At 40.0% G+C, this 16,552-nt stretch overlaps 1 protein-coding gene across 1 annotated transcript; it reads left to right on the forward strand.

The window, feature by feature from the left end:
- Positions 1-337: 337 nt before the first annotated feature.
- On the forward strand, positions 338-4,884 carry avpr1aa (arginine vasopressin receptor 1Aa). Its single transcript, XM_051885005.1, has 2 exons — positions 338-1,460; positions 3,946-4,884. The coding sequence occupies exons 1-2, from the start codon at positions 590-592 to the stop codon at positions 4,236-4,238; spliced, it is 1,164 nt and encodes a 387-aa protein (XP_051740965.1). The 5' UTR covers positions 338-589; the 3' UTR covers positions 4,239-4,884.
- The last annotated feature ends 11,668 nt before the right edge of the window (positions 4,885-16,552 follow it).

Here is a 16,552-nt window from a genome sequence, read left to right on the forward strand (position 1 = left end):
ATCTATCTATCTGTCATTTTTTTAATTATTTTATTTTATTTTATAGTGAAATTTGACCCGGTCATGTTCTTGGCAGGTGTTACAGTGTGAGAATATGTATGGTTCATACTGTATGGGAATGTGTCAAGGCTGATCTTCACATAAAGCAGACTTTAAGAGGGTTGTTTACTCAGGGTCCGGTGGGCGGATGTTTTTTCTGTATGTACTTTAAACTATAGGACTGGATTCAGCAGTTGAACACCGGTGGGTTTGGCTCCGCGCGCGTTACGCAGTGTGAGTGAAATCTGAGGAGGGTTTAAAAGGCTCTGAGCAGAACCACAGACAGTCGAGGAGAGACATTTGAAGATCTGGGTTGCGCGCGCATTAGATACTAATAACCTGTAAGAGTCTCGGTCAAAGACAAAATGGGGAAAGTTAATGATTCATCCCTTGTGGGATTTAAATCTGCATTATTTTGTTTACTAACACAGATATTCAATCAGTAATCTTTGATCTATCCAACTCTTAGCGCGCAACAGGACACCGGGGTTTCCATTTACGCGCGTCGTTTTAACGCGTTGGACTGCTGTTGTTTTTGACAAATCGTACAATGGGACATCTGAACAACACATCGCACCCGGCCAACTCCACCGACCCGTTCGGGCGCGATGAAGAGGTCGCCAAAATCGAGATTGCGGTCCTCAGCATCACCTTTGCGGTCGCTGTGATCGGGAACTGCAGCGTCCTGCTGGCCATTCACAACACCAAGAAGAAAACCTCCCGCATGCACCTGTTTATCAAACACCTGAGCCTGGCCGACCTGGTGGTCGCGTTTTTCCAGGTCCTTCCACAGCTGTGCTGGAAAATAACCTTCCGATTTTACGGCCCGGACTTCCTGTGCCGGATCGTGAAGCACCTGCAGGTGATGGGCATGTTCGCGTCCACATATATGATGGTTATGATGACTCTAGATCGGTATATCGCCATCTGCCACCCTCTCAAGACCCTCCAGCAGTCCACGCGGAGGTCCCACATCATGATCGGGGGAACGTGGATCAGCAGCCTGCTCCTCAGCACCCCTCAGTACTTCATCTTCTCCCTCAGTGAGATCCAGAACGGCTCTGATGTTTACGACTGCTGGGGCCACTTCATCCAGCCCTGGGGACCCCGCGCGTACATCACCTGGATCACAGCTGGGATATTCCTCATCCCGGTGATCATATTAATGACCTGTTACGGGTTCATATGCCACAGCATCAGGATGAACATCAGATATAAGACGAAGAAGACGCTGACTGATGGCGCGCACAAGAACGGGCTGATCGGGAAGAACTCGGTGAGCAGCGTGACCACCATCTCCAGAGCGAAGATGCGCACCGTCAAGATGACGTTCGTCATCGTTCTCGCTTACATCATCTGCTGGGCGCCGTTTTTTATCGTGCAGATGTGGTCGGTGTGGGACAAGAACTTCAGCTGGGTTGGTGAGTGAAAGTTTGATTCAGATATTTCATACATTTTATATGCGCAGGCAGAAAAACACATGTTGAACTGTTCCAAAACCACGTTTCCCATATTTCACATGTGTTCATATTTCAATGTTTTTCCTATAATAATGTCCATAGCATTTGAAAAGCCTATAATATTTAATTAAAAAACATTATTATATTACTGCACTGTAAAAAATTATTTTCATGATTTGTTATCATAACATTTTTTCTTTTGTCAAATCAACTTAAATCATTAATGTAGTTCAGCTAACATAATATTTTGAGTTTCTGTTGATTAAACAATTGTATTAACTTAATTTTTTAATTTCAATGAACTCAAAATTTAAAGGCAACCAGGTAACTTAATTTTTTTAAGCTAAACCAACAATTCATTTTTACAGTGTGTATATAGCAGATTAATGTAAATTCAAAGAGTTAAAAATGTTTTTTTTTTTCATATATTTCATACATATTTATATTTTAACTATTAAATATGCAGGGTAACAATTTACAATAACTTTCATCTCATTTTAATATAATATTTAACAAAAATGTTGTATAATGCTTCACATATTAATGTACATGCAGCATTTCATAACTTGAATATCATTAAATATATTATGTAGAATTACCAGTGTTAAAATGATTTTGTTCATATTTCATATTTGCATATAGATTACACACTGTACAAAGTGAAAATGTGCAGTTATCTTATAATGCTCAACACATCAGTGTATATATATATATATATATAGTGCATATATGTATTGTATTGTTTAAATATAATAAAATGAGTGCCAGTGCTTTCAAACGCACAGCAGCTTTGTGAAGATTAAATTTAATGTGCAACAAATGGCTGCTAATGGAAAGAAGTGATAATGCGTTAAATATAGTCTGTCTGATATGCCTATAAAGACCATTTGAGAAATGAAGTCATGAGACCAGAATAGAGTGTCCAAGCTGCACATCTGCGGAGGGTTTACGATGTGTAAATCTGTCATTAAAATTCCACATGAGGTTATGGAAAGTTTATTTAACACAGTTGCACCCCATTTTCATCTTGTGGTTCAAGACAAATTGCTTCAATTAAAACAAATTAGTTATTAGTTTAGTCATGTTTATTTTTACTAATATCTGGCAACACAGTAGGCATAAAACCTGGTTAAAAATGACTAAAAATGGGAAAAAAGATGCATCTTTTATACATTTCAATTTGTATTGATAATTTTACCAGTATAAATAAAGCTGGAGATTTCTCTGACACTTTTTGATGGAAAAGTGACAAATGAAATTATTTTTATTAAACATACAGTTCCAGTCCTGGATGCTGATTGGCCAATACAGCGACTGTAGTTTCTGACTGGATGACGCATGTTCTAAGCTATTGTAAAATACTGGTACAATGTAACATTCTATATTAATTGCCTTTGCTATCCTGCTTGCTCACCATTATTTTGCCAAGTAAGACATGTTCCTGGATCAACATATTTTGTTGATCCTGGAACAACATTCTTGTCTGAAAATTTTGTCATAACCCTATTCCTACCCCTAAGCCTATCCCTATACCCATAATTTATCCCTAAGATCAGAGGGAAATGATAGGTGAATAACACTGACGTAGAAGCACTTAACCCTGGTTGTAAGCCTAAACTTGACATAAACGGTAAACTTTTCCCTCAAATCTGATTGGTTGATGGGAATGTTGTTCCAGGATCAACAAAGATGTTGATCCATGTTGTACTAAAATCACATTCACCATGTTCCATGTTGCTTGGCAAACCTAAAAAAAAAAAGTTTAGTTTTACTAATATCTGGCAACGTACTAGGCATAATGCCTGGTTAAAAATGACTAAAACCCAACTAGATGAAAAAAAAAAACTTTATCTATAAATCTATATTTATCTATATTATCTATCTTTATCTTATATATAATAAAATAAAAGATAAAGTTTTTTTCATTTAGTTGGGTTTTTAGTCATTTTTAACCAGATATTATGCGTAGTGCGTTGCCAGATATTAGTAAAACTAAACTTTATTTTTTTTTAAAGTTTGCCAAGCAACATTAATTAATATAGATTTTATATATATATATATATATATATATATATATATATATACACAATAAATTATATATATAATTTTAAATCTGGAGGTCTTGTTTGCTCTTGAAAAATGAAAATGACACCGTGTAATATAATTCTTTTATAAAGCATTCCGCTCCTAGATGTTGATTGGCCAATACAGTGACTTTAGAATCTGATTGGATGATGCATGTTCTAAAATGTTGATACAGTGTTACATTCTATATTAACTGCCATTGATATGTTGCTTGGCAGCCAACAGTGAGACTAAAGAGCTGTGTTACTTGTGGAAAGGATTATTTTGATTATTAATATTAAAAGGCACTGTTTACTGGACATCGGTGTTTCTGAATTTAAAGCATGTTGTTGATGTCCATGTGTGTTTTCTCTCTGTCCAGATTCAGAGAACACGGCCGTCACTCTGTCTGCGCTGCTGGCCAGTCTGAACAGCTGCTGTAACCCGTGGATATACATGGTTTTCAGCGGACACCTCCTGCACGACTTCACTCACTGCTTCCCCTGCTGCCATCAGATCCACCAAAGCTTCAGGAAAGAGGACTCAGACAGCAGCTTACGCAGAACCACACTGCTCACCAAAATCACCAACCGAAGCCCCACGTGTAGCTCAGGCACCTGGAAAGAGTTCGATCATTCCCCCAAATCTGACAGGTCGGCTCCGGCTGGGACGTGACGCATGCGGCCCCTGGGAATGTGACTTTATTGACCGGCACTTTGGTGAGACTCTTGCAGCAGCGTGACGGGCCGCAGGTTGAAGCGTTCTGACTCAGAGATCTGGATGCTGATTGAGCTCCAGAAGAGTGAAAATACTCAAGCTCAGGAGAGCTCATTCTGTTTCATTTAAGCATGTTTCTCTTAAAACTGAAAACAGAGACACTAGTTGTCACCCAGTAAGAGAGCTGTAAAATGAACATGGAGAACAGCTCGGATCATTTGATGAGAACTATTTGAGTTTTCTGACTTTTTATTGCAGCCAAGCAAAGATTTGAGACATTGTTGAGATCTTCTCTGAAGCTTTTTAAGGTTTTTTTTCCTCTACTTTAGCTGAAGTCTTCATTGCTGTCGTCAGAGAGAAGTTTGGAATAATTATGATTTTTTAATGTTTTTGAAGTAATTGCGACTTTTTATCTCACAATTCTGACTTTTTTACTCAGAATTGCATGATATAAACTCACAATTCAACAAAAAAAAGTCAGAATTGTGAGAAAAAAGTCAATTTGCGAGATATACACTGGGGGCGCTTGTTTCCACGATAGAAAATAAGTCAGAAATCCAAGAAAAAAGTCAAAATTGTGAGAAAAAAAGTCAGAATTGCAAGATATATACTCATAATTGCGAGAAAAAAGTAAGTTTGCGAGATATACACTCGTAATTGCGAGAAAAAAAGTCAATTCGTAATTGTGAGAAAAAAGTCAGAATTGCGAGAAATAAACTCGTAATTGCGAGAAAAAAAGTCAATTCGTAATTGTGAGAAAAAAGTCAGAATTGCGAGAAATAAACTCGTAATTGCGAGAAAAAAAGTCAAAATTGTGAGAAAAAAGTCCGAATTGCAAGATATAAACTCGTAATTGCAAGAAAAAGTCAAAATTGTGAGGAAAAAGTCAGAATTGCGAGATATAAACTCTTAATTGCGAGGAAAAAAGTCAGAATTGTGAGATTTAAATTCATAATTGTGAGAAAGAAAGAAAAAGTCAGTTGTGAGAAAAAAATTCAGAATTGTGAGATAAAAAGTTGCAATTTTCTTTGTTTTATTCTCTGGCAGAAACAAGCTTCCGTAGAAGTCTCTTCTGCTCACCAAGACTGCATTTATTTGACCAAAAATACAGTAAAAAATTCTGAAATATTATGTGAATATATAGTAAAATGTAATTTATTACTGTGATCAAAGCTGATTTTTCAGCATCCAGTCTTCAGTGTCACATGATCTTTCAGAAATCATTCTAATATGCTGATTTGCTGCTCTTGAAAACAGCTGTGCTGTTTATATTTTTGTGGGAACCATGATACATTAAACAAATAATACTTTAATTCACAAAGGACACATTAAATTGATCAAAAGTGACAGTAAAGGCATTTTATAATGTTACAAAAGATTCTGTTTCAAATAAATGCTGTTCTTTTCAACTTTGTTCATCAAAGAATCCTGAAACATAAAAAGTATCATGGTTTCCACAAAAATATGAATTTTCAACATTGATAATAATCATAAATATTTCTTGAGCAGCAAATCGGCATATTAGAATGATTTCTAAAGGATCATGTGACACTGAAGACTGGAGTAATGATGCTGAAACATGCTTTGATCACAGGAATATAAATTACAATTTAACATATATTCACATAGAAAACACTTATTTTAAATTTTAATAATATTTCAGAATATTTACAGTATTTTTGATCAAATAAACAGCCTTGGTGAGCAGAAGAGAGGTCAGTCAAAAACTTACCAGTAATGTATGTTTAATTTAAAATCGTTGTTTACTGTGTAGAAACGTTTCACAAAAGGCACTTGAGGCTGTGCCAAACTGCGAATATATTAACGCCGCCGCATGCTTAACAACTCACAATATCTACAACCTCTCGCACCGTAATGCTTATACAGCTCACGGTCCATTATGGAAACAGTGGGAACATGGAAAACGCAGTAAATCTCTTTAGGGACTGCGGCACAATGAGTCCTGCGAGGCATTTCCTGCGATAAGCGTCTACTTAAGCCTGGTGCTGGATGTATTTTGGCCCCGATTACGCGACCCTCACGCCAAAGTAAACCAGACACCTGCTGCCAGGGACAAAGCCGAGAGCGAGCGTGTGGATTTCACACAGGGCTGGACGCTGTTGGCAAAATATATCCGTCTCCAGAAAATAAATGAATGTTGCACTAAATAAAACATAGGAAACGCTCTGCTTTATGAAATATTAACGTCACTTTGGCCGTTACAGGGAGGCATGAAACCTTCCGGGCATGAACCGTATCAGATTTATCTTAAAAATGAATGTTTTCACATGGCCAAGCATGTCTTTACTGGTCATGTGTCAGGTTTAGGACTCTTTCAGGTGTTTGAATGTAAAAATACTAAGCTATTCAAGGCTGTTTATGTATATAATAAAGTTGTAAATAAATGCACAACTATAACAGAATGTCTTTATAATATCCGACGCGTTTGTTTGTGTGCGTTCGGTCAGTATTGAAATGCTCGGCATTGTTGTGGCGACTTCACTGCCAACTTTAAATATGTTGCACCTCTCACAAATGTCTCAGTGTATCCATGTGCCAAATCCAATAAATCAAACCTTTCAAGAAATATTAGTTCTGGATCTGTGGCAACAAATGTGTTTTTAGCAACCGAGCTGTTTCTAGCACTCTTCATGACAGTCTGCCATTCAAATATAAGTTTATACCACATTTACAGCTGCAAGTTTAACTTGTTTTTATTAGCTTTTTATGAGTGTACAAGTGTGACTGAAATGCTTTCAGAAAGACTAACCGATAGAATATTGTTCCAGTGTTTGAAGTTTGATGAAAGATCAGTTTCTGTTCCAGTATAAGCACCACATGAAAAACCAAAAGTGGATTAATGACTCTATATTTCTGCTTTGTACTTTCACAAAAAAAGTGTTTGCAAATGCAACAACAGACTCTTCATTACAATGCAAATTGCCTACTAGGATCCTTTCCAAACATCCCATAATAGCTTGAGAGTTTCCTGTTTGTTTCCTGTTTAAGGATGTATGTTCTCTCTCCTGAATTTACCAACTTTTCTCCTTTCCAGTCCGTGAGTCCTGAGATGAGACAGCTGCAGTCTGTGTGTGTATGTGTATGTGTGTGTGCGTGAGAGACAGAGTTACAGTCTCCCAAGCTTCTCACATCAGACTCACATGTTTATTAACATTCTCTCTTGCCACCTTTGACCTTAATGTATTCCAGACGCACCCGTGAACCGGGAATAGGCTACCAACGGAACAAATTATGTTGGATCGTGCTTCATGTAAGTTGTTTCGTTTCTAAGGGACGATGTTGAAGAGATGTGACGGGAAAACTAAGACCACATTGTGTTTTCGTAATCATTTCCATGTAATCTTCCCTGCTGAAAAATAAAAACAAGTAGGTTTGGTGGTCTTAGCTGGTTTAAGGCCCGTTCACACCAAGAACGATAGCTATAAAGATAAAGATATAGTTCTAAAAATCGTTCTAAATATAAAATAATAGCACTATATCCACACCACAGCTATAACAATAACAGTATAGAGAAACGATATTGTTGTCACATTCAGAACGTTTTTTTTTTCCAGCTGCTGAACGATAAAACACTGACAGCCAATCAGAATCCATTCTAATTCAAGGACTTGCGCATTTAAAATGGCGGGCGACACGACATCGCGGAGAAGTTAATCGGGTCCAGAAAAAGCCATATAGCTGGTTGACAAGTCAACAAATGAGATCATAATGTCAGGTTAGCAAACAGTGTAATATAAAATTACGTCAGATATCCAGCGCTAGTTTTAACAACATTGTCTTGCTTACTTTGATGTTGCAGTGAAAAAGACTAGCGTTGTTTTTATTACACTGTATTGACATCGTCAGTTAAATTCACTGTTATATTAGATCATTACACTATTCACTCGAAACATAGCATGCTGAGGACATCTGCTGGTTAAAGTCGTTGCAACAAGAACAGCAATACTTATTACACACTTGAAACCGCAGCTTAGAATAAACATTGGTGTAGACGCAAATATAGTTATCGTTATAGTTCTTGGTGTGAACGGGCCTTTATAGTGGTTTAGGTGTTCTTTTGTCGTACACAGACAGATTTTTGACTATCAGCGTAAACCGTTCTTTCTATTTCTACGAGCTGTTTACTGCCAGGTTTATCCTTAAAAATAATGTCTCTTTGTACCCTACCATTTATTTACAGTGTACATAAAATCGAATCAGTGTCCAATATTTTTATGGTATCAAACACTCTCCTGGTATGGAAAGATATTTTGAAGTATTTGAATATTCCATGCATCCTATCTTTGAATTCTCCTATTTCGTTCAACCCTGACTTACCTCCTGCTATTCAGAACATTGGTCTTTGATCATGGAGACTGAGGGGAATTTTGGAGCTGGACCAGTTACTTGACAGTGGCAGCTTGAAACCATTTCAGTTGTTAAAACAAGAATTTAATTTACCCAATAATGATTTCTACAAATTTTTGCAATTACGACATTTTCTGGAATCACTTCTAAAGGACAAGAGAGTACGCTTGGATCTTTCTGACATAGAAAAACAATTGTACTCTTCATTTTCTCTCAAAAGGAAGATTTTTTACACTATGCTATCTAATGTTGGCTCCTCCTCCTTTGATCCCCTGAAACTGGTACGGGAAAAAGACTTTGGAACTAATCTCAGTGAAGAGGATTGGCTTTCGGCATGCTCTGGCGTCTTCTTTAGAGGCGCACCAATATTGAGTCATGAGCAAAACTTTAAGTTCATTTACAGAACTTATTTAACACCGGTTCGCCTCCACAAGATTTTTCCTAATGTTTCCCAGTTGTGTTTCAGGTGTAAGTCTAATATTGGTACAGTTATGCATGTATTTTGGGACTGTGACATGATCAAGACTTACTGGAAAGAGATACATAAAGTTGTACAGAGGATCATTGGTAAATCTTTTGCTCTATCCCCGAGGATCTATCTCTTGAATTGTAAAGTTGAATTACACCTCAACCATGATCTAAAATGTGTGCTACATCTTTGTACCGTTTTGGCAAAAAAATTTATACTTTTGTTGTGGTCCACTCCTCAGGTCCCTTCTGTCAATATGTGGTTGACTCAAATTGCTACTTCCCTACCTCTAGAAAAACTAACCTGAGGTCTAATGATTTTGACGTGTTTGGTCCCCTCTTTGGATTTTCCTTGAGAATGTAGGTTGATTGTCTCTTTCCCTTTCAAGGGAACTCGCGCTGCGTCCGATAGGATCGCTTTGGGAACGCCATCAGTGTCTGATGCACGTCCCGTCAACTAGTCCAATGGCGAGAGTGAACGTCACGGGAGGGTGACGTCACGACCAGGAAAGGATAAATACACATCCGGCGAGACCGGCTTCAGCTTTTCTGCCTCAGCTAAGCGCTCTATGTGAAACTGTCCTTGTCTATTTATTGTTGTCTGTCCCGATATAGTACAGCTCAATATATATACAGTTATGGCGAACACACAGGCATTTAAACCGTGTACCCCTCCCTGCCCTCGTTTCCTTACGGGTGGGGATACACACGATTTGTGCGTGATGTGTTTGGGAGCGGAGCATGCTCTTTCAGGCAAGCGTTCCCCACGGCTCTGGGCCCGCGTCTGCCGAGGCGGCGCGGAGAAAGATGTCGTGGGGCTCGCAGATGGATCTGTCAGCGGGGCTTGAGACGGGCATGAGTGCTCTTTCTCAGCCTTCACCTGGCAGATCCCTTGCCCCCTCGCTGGTGTCGGAAGCCCGCCCCGCGGCTTCTTCCGCCCAGGGAGAGGGCTCGTCGCGTCAGCACTCCAGTTCTGAGGAATTGGATGTACTGAGCGTCGATATGGGGGAAGATGACTCGCCATCACTTTCCCCTGAGTATGAGGAGCTGGTGGATGTGCTTTCTCGTGCTGTGTCTAAGCTAAGCATTGATTGGCCAGCCGAGAATCAGGGCGCTCGTCCGAAAAGCAAACTGGACGAGCGCTTTTTGTCATCAAATAAAGCACTTCCACCACGGGGTCTGCCATTCTTCCATGATCTGCATGATGAGCTAACGAGATCATGGAAGAAACCATATTCATCACGCTTGTTCAGCCCTCATGTCAAGCACCATTCTAACATAAGAGGGCTGAAAGAATATGGTTATGGGACGATGCCCCGGGTTGAACAGACGCTTGCGAGCTATCTGTCCCAGGGTTCAGCGTCGTCCCTGAAGACCCCCACGCTTCCCACAAAACCACTTAAAGCTACATCAGGGTTAGTGGGAAAAGCGTATACGGCAGCTGGTCAGGCTGGTGCGCACACTATGGCTATTCTGCAAGCGTACCAAGCAGACCTGCTGAAGGATCTGGATGGCGGGGAGGGGATTGGCCCGGACGCAGTTCGAGAACTGCGTCGAGCCACAGATCTGTCTCTTAGGGCGACAGGTGGCGACAGAGAGGCACCTGTGGCTCAATCTGTCTGAGTTAAAGGATAAAGACAGGGCCTTTCTCCTTGAAGCCCCGCTTGTGCCTTCTGGCCTGTTCGGCGACACGGTTACATCAGTCGTCGACAGGTTCCAGGAAGCTAAGAAGCAAGCGGAGGCGTTTAAGAAATATCTACCACGCCGCCATCCATCCTCTGGGGCTGCTGGGCTTGAGCAGCCCCAGCCGTATAGCTCCTCATACCGAGCGCAGCAGAAAGAGAGTGTCGCCTCTCGTGCTCCACCTCAAAGACACGGTGGGCCGGGACGGCACTCTCAGCCCAAGCCTTCTAAGCCGAAGACAGACCTGAGGGTTTTGCTTCAGGCGAAGAAGGCTGGGCAGAAGAAGTCCTGACGCCAGGGGTGTCAGGCTTCTGAGGGCAGCCCCGCACGGGGTGGTGCGGTACACACCTCAGTATACGGTGCCCGTTCCACCTCGTGGCCCTCAGGAGGCTGATCTGCCAACCCCGCCACCTCTGGTGATTCGGGGCGCAGCGGTTTCCACCGAATTAGTGACACAGTGTTCAGAACAACACGACGCTGCGTCACATCCTCTGAGGAGGATAAATTTACATCAAAAATGTGCTGTGAACAAAACACCAGAGGCCAGCCTCGAGAGGCTGGTTCCCTTAGTAGATTTTCTGGAGTGGAAATCTCTTCAAAATATCTCACGTTGGGTCCTGCAGATTATAGAGAAAGGTTACAAAATCCAGTTTTGGTGCCATCCACCTCTGTTCAAAGGAGTGCTTCCACAGCAGGCTCTGGTGTTGGAGCAAGAAATAAAAACCTTATTAGCAAAAGAGGCTATAGAGAGGGTTCCAGTTGCCGACAGGGAGTCTGGGTTTTACAGCCGGTATTTCTTGGTTCCAAAAAAGGATGGGGTTTGCGCCCTATTTTAGATCTAAGACATCTGAATCGAGCAGTACGAAAGCTAAAATTCAAGATGCTGACGATAAGTCAAATCGTGACTCAAATCAAATCCGAGGATTGGTTTGTCACAATAGATCTCAAGGACGCATACTTCCATATTTCCATCCTTCCACAGCACAGGAAGTTCCTGTGGTTCGCTTTCGGGGGGCGAAGCGTACCAATTTCGGGTTCTTCCGTTCGGCCTAGCTCTCTCACCCCGCACATTCACGAAATGCGTAGATGCAGCACTGGCCCCGCTCAGGCTGCAGGGTATACGCATCCTGAATTATATTGACGACTGGTTGATTTTAGCACAGTCAGAGGAGATGGCGGTTCGGCATCGAGATGTCGTTCTCGCACATATTCAGAAATTGGGGTTGAGACTGAATGCCAAGAAAAGCGTGCTTACTCCACGACAGAGGACCACTTTTCTTGGTGTGGTTTGGGATTCAGTGACAATGCGAGCATGTCTCTCTCCAGTTCGCATCACTGCCATTCTATCAGCCATGAAAGAATTGAAGCTAGGCCAGTCACGCACTGTAAAACAGTTTCAGAGACTGCTGGGTCTGATGGCAGCAGCGTCCAACGCTACCTTTTGGCCTGCTGTACATGAGACCCTTACAGTGGTGGCTCAGGACCAAAGGGTTCTCCCCGAGGGGCAACCCACTTTGTATGATCAAGATCACGCGGCGCTGTCTCCACACCTTGATCATATGGAAGAAAAATTGGTTCCTGTCCCAGGGCCCTGTGTTAGGAGCTCGATATCGCCGTGTCACTCTGACGACAGACGCTTCTCTCACAGGCTGGGGAGCGGTAATGGAAAGCCGCTCAGCTCGGGGTCTGTGGAAGACTCATCAGCTCTCGTGGCACATAAATTGCCTGGAGATGATGGCGGTCTTCAATGCATTGAAGTTCTTCCTTCCAGACCTGAGGGGCCATCATGTGCTAGTCAGGACGGACAACACATCGGTGGTCTCGTATATAAATCGACAGGGGGGTCTGCGGTCGCGCCCATTATACAAACTGGCGCAACAGATCCTCCTGTGGTCTCTGGGGAAGATGCTCTCCTTGAGAGCTATCTACATTCCAGGGACTCAGAATATTGGAGCAGACATCCTGTCGAGGCAGGGGCTGAGGCCAGGGGAATGGAGACTTCACCCGGAGGTGGTGAAGCTCATATGGGAGATTTATGGCCAAGTGGAAGTGGATCTGTTCGCAAACACACTGTAACACACTGTTCGCAAACACACTGTAAGCAAGTGGATAGTTGAGGCTATTTCGCTCGCTTACGAGGTCTCTGGCCAGCAGTGTCCTTTAGCTGTCAGAGCACATTCAACTAGGAGTATGGCGGCCTCCAAGGCCTTAATTTCGGGGGTTTCCCTCAAAGAGATCTGCGATGCGGCCGGTTGGTCCTCGCCTCTCACTTTTGTGAGATATTATGACCTTGACCTGGACGCAGCTCCAGGATCATTGGTGTTACTGTCTTAAGTGTGCCACAGTTTCACACGGACAGGTATTTGTGATTATGGCGTTTTGGTATATCGTTCCCAAAGCGATCCTATCGGACGTTTATTATTATGAAAAATGCACAAAAATACTATTTTTAAATTTTATATGAAATATATATTTCCCACAGCATGTTTTACTCTGAAACTGTGAAAAAAAATTAAAGCCATAAATCTAAACAAAATTTGGTTCAAAAAATGAGCTTTCAGAAAGATTTTGTTTGGGCGCAGTACCAAACGCTTCCACTAGATGAAATTCATCTCCCATTAATTAACAATGCGCTCATTTTTGATGTCAAATAATACAAGTGTGACTATTTTTTTCAGGAGCATTTAACCTTTTCGAATCATGTCCGTGATTTTTTTGTGTGTTCACATAGCAAGTGCCAAAACCTTTACCAAGTTTCGTACCATTCAGATGAAGTAAAAAATTCTAAAAAAAACTAAACGTAAACCGAACAGCAGCAGAGAGTTAACTTGTACAACGGTGGCAAATCCAGTGATTTGATTTTCCTCAAAAGTGCTTATTGTATCAGCCTCATACTCAGTCTGATTACAAAACCTGCCAGAAGTTGCATAAGGCCAATCAGATTAGAGCTTGCCAAATTGAAGGAAGAAAAAAAAAAGAAAAAAACATTTTCCAGTTTTGCTCTTTAGTGACTGGACTGTGAGGCCGAAACTAACAAGTAACTTCTGAAACTATCAATCCTGACTATAGTGGAAACCAGCAAGTTGCTTGAGGCCGGTTTAATAAGTTTGTGTTCTTCAGCAGGGTTATTTAAGGTTCTCTGGGGTTGTCAAACACTCTCTCTTCAAGGTATCAAAGCAAACCAGGGGTCCAACTAATATTTCCTGCAGCTATAATTTTTCCCGCTCTGTTGCTGAATGATCAGATGTAATGAAACTTCGCAGGTCTGGTTTTCTATCGGCTCATTCCAGCTGAAAAAAGCCTGCAGTGCTTTTCCGATGATGAACAGTGCTTTGTTCCTAAAGCTGAAGCTGTATCTGAGAAATTACCGTGAAACAGAAAGCTGAGAGGATGTTTTACAGGAAAAAGACCCTGATCTGTCATAGGAAGTGAACATGGAGCCATTATCACATGCACAGTTTCTTCTACAGGTCTGGTTTTACTTCTAAAGAGGGTTTAGCACAAAACATGAGCATATTTTGCCTCGTCTCTATGTTTATAACCTGTATGTCTTGATGATTTTATAGGTAAAGCATTTGTGTTTAATGCCTAAAACTTACATAAGCATTCGTACAAGGTGCTTCAAGTGCTTGAAGTACTTGAAATTTGCTTTCATTCTTCAGGTCAATCATATATTCATGGAAAAAATCAGTTTGAATGAGGAAAGCGATATCTTTGCCATAGTATACTTTCAAAAGTTAAGGGGATTTCCCATGACTGAGATGTCTTTTAAGTGAAGCTTTGCTTGTAGGTTGCACCTTATAAGGTGTTGTTTGAGTTTTTTTAGTTGTTCAAATGTACCTTTTTTAGAATTTGAAAGATAATACAGATATTATTTGGTAAGTGAGATCTCCTTGAAAACCAAAAAAGTGGTGCTTGAAAAGTCATTTTACAGTATGAACCCTGTTAACTGCATCTACAGTTTTCTCTTTCAAGTCAATGTGTTCAACAGGACCATCCACTTCCAATATATTGGCTGAGGATTCATGTCTGCATTTTTGCTTACTTGCGTAGAGCACATTTCTGGCCTAAAACTTCAAAACAAGTCACTCTGATCACAATGTTTCCTCTCAGAATTAGTCAGTTTGACAGTTTGTGGGTCATTCCTGTTCTGCCAAACATGTTGTACTATTTAGCTATTAATGAATGATTGTGCTTGTGTTGTTATTTAAAAATATATATTTCTATAAAAGGGTATATTGGAAAATCTGTTCTTCTAACTTGATTATTTATACTTTTACACAAAAATAAGGGAATTGACTTTTGTTAGGTAAAGGGATTTTTTATTTATTTATTTATTTTTTTAAAGGACAGAATAAAAATAGGATGGAAATGAGGGCATAAATTGAACATGAATGAACATGTTGCTAACATGATTTAGCAGGTTGCTAGGATGATTTAACACAATGGCATGAATTAACATGTTTCTAGCATGATTTAGAACACTGCTAGCATGTATTAGCACATTTAACACATTGCTACATTAACAATTAGCAGGTTTTAGCACACATTACTAACATGTTTTAGCATGTTGTTAACGTGATTCAGCACTTTGCTAGCATGAATTAGCATGTTGCTACCCAGTTTTAGATCATTGCTAACATGCATTAGCATGTTTTAACACTTTGCTAGCAAGAACTAACATGTTGCTAGCATTTTTTAACACTTTAACATTTAACATGTTTTAACACATTGCTAACATTAATTAGCATGTTGCTAACATGTTTTACCATATTGCTATCATGAATTAGCATCTTTTAACACATTAATTAGCATGTTGCTAACATGTTTTACCACACTGCTATCATGATTTACCACTTTGCTAGCATTAATAAACATGTTGCTAGCATTTTTAACACATTGTTAGCATTAATTATCATGTTTTAACAAATTGCTAACATGATTTAATGCTTTGCTAGCATGAATTAGCATGTTGCTAGCATTATTTAGAATGTTGTCCTAGGATAGTCATTAAGCTTTGCTAGTGATAGACAGCTTAAATAGTCTTATAGTACAAAAGTCTTCACCCCCTCAATAAAAGTCTATGGAACTTTTCGTAGATTTGATCGTCCGTTTAACAAAAATTTTTAGTCGGATTTAGTTAGAAAAGATATAGCAACCCGAGTCAGAACAGTCTGAAGGTCTGAGCCGAGTTTGGTGGTTGTAGCTTGAAAGCTCGAGGAGGAGATACCGAAGGGGGAGATACCAAATTTTGGCGGAGAATAAGTCTAAATAGTAGATCGGTATGTTGGCTTTGTCAAGCTAACATAAAAATAAATTAAAACTGTTTTTCTTTAGAGAACGAAAAAATTAAGAAGCAGTGAAATTGTTTAAAGTTCAATGGTTTACAAATTGTTAATTTATTGCGATATTTTGATAAAAGAAATTTAGTATGATTTCAAGAATTTAATATATTATCCAATATTTTAAAGCAAATGTCCCAGTTTCGGGGAGATACAGATGGTTTGCATAATAGGAATGACCCTTGTAAAGTTCATGATCAATTTTTATGCCACATTATAGATGCATGCTTGATTACTGATGATGAATCATGTTTGCTATTATGAAAGGTTGTCATATAACTAAAGGTTGACATAAAATTGGCAAAATCTTGTTGCATTAATCTTAATTGTGCAATTTGTTGTCAGACATCAGTAGGGGAGGATCGTAACTCAATTATACTGGCTCACCAACGTGAAAGAAGGCCTTTAAAT

Source organism: Ctenopharyngodon idella, chromosome 24, assembly GCF_019924925.1.
Source record: "Ctenopharyngodon idella isolate HZGC_01 chromosome 24, HZGC01, whole genome shotgun sequence".
Taxonomy (NCBI): Eukaryota; Metazoa; Chordata; class Actinopteri; order Cypriniformes; family Xenocyprididae; genus Ctenopharyngodon; species Ctenopharyngodon idella.

Bases quoted from the DNA above. Each gene is read 5' to 3' on its own strand.
- avpr1aa (XM_051885005.1), top strand. From the start codon at position 590: ATGGGACATCTGAACAACACATCGCACCCGGCCAACTCCACCGACCCG. The intron at 1,461-3,945 runs GTGAGTGAAAGT...CTCTCTGTCCAG, and splicing joins CAAGAACTTCAGCTGGGTTG to ATTCAGAGAACACGGCCGTC.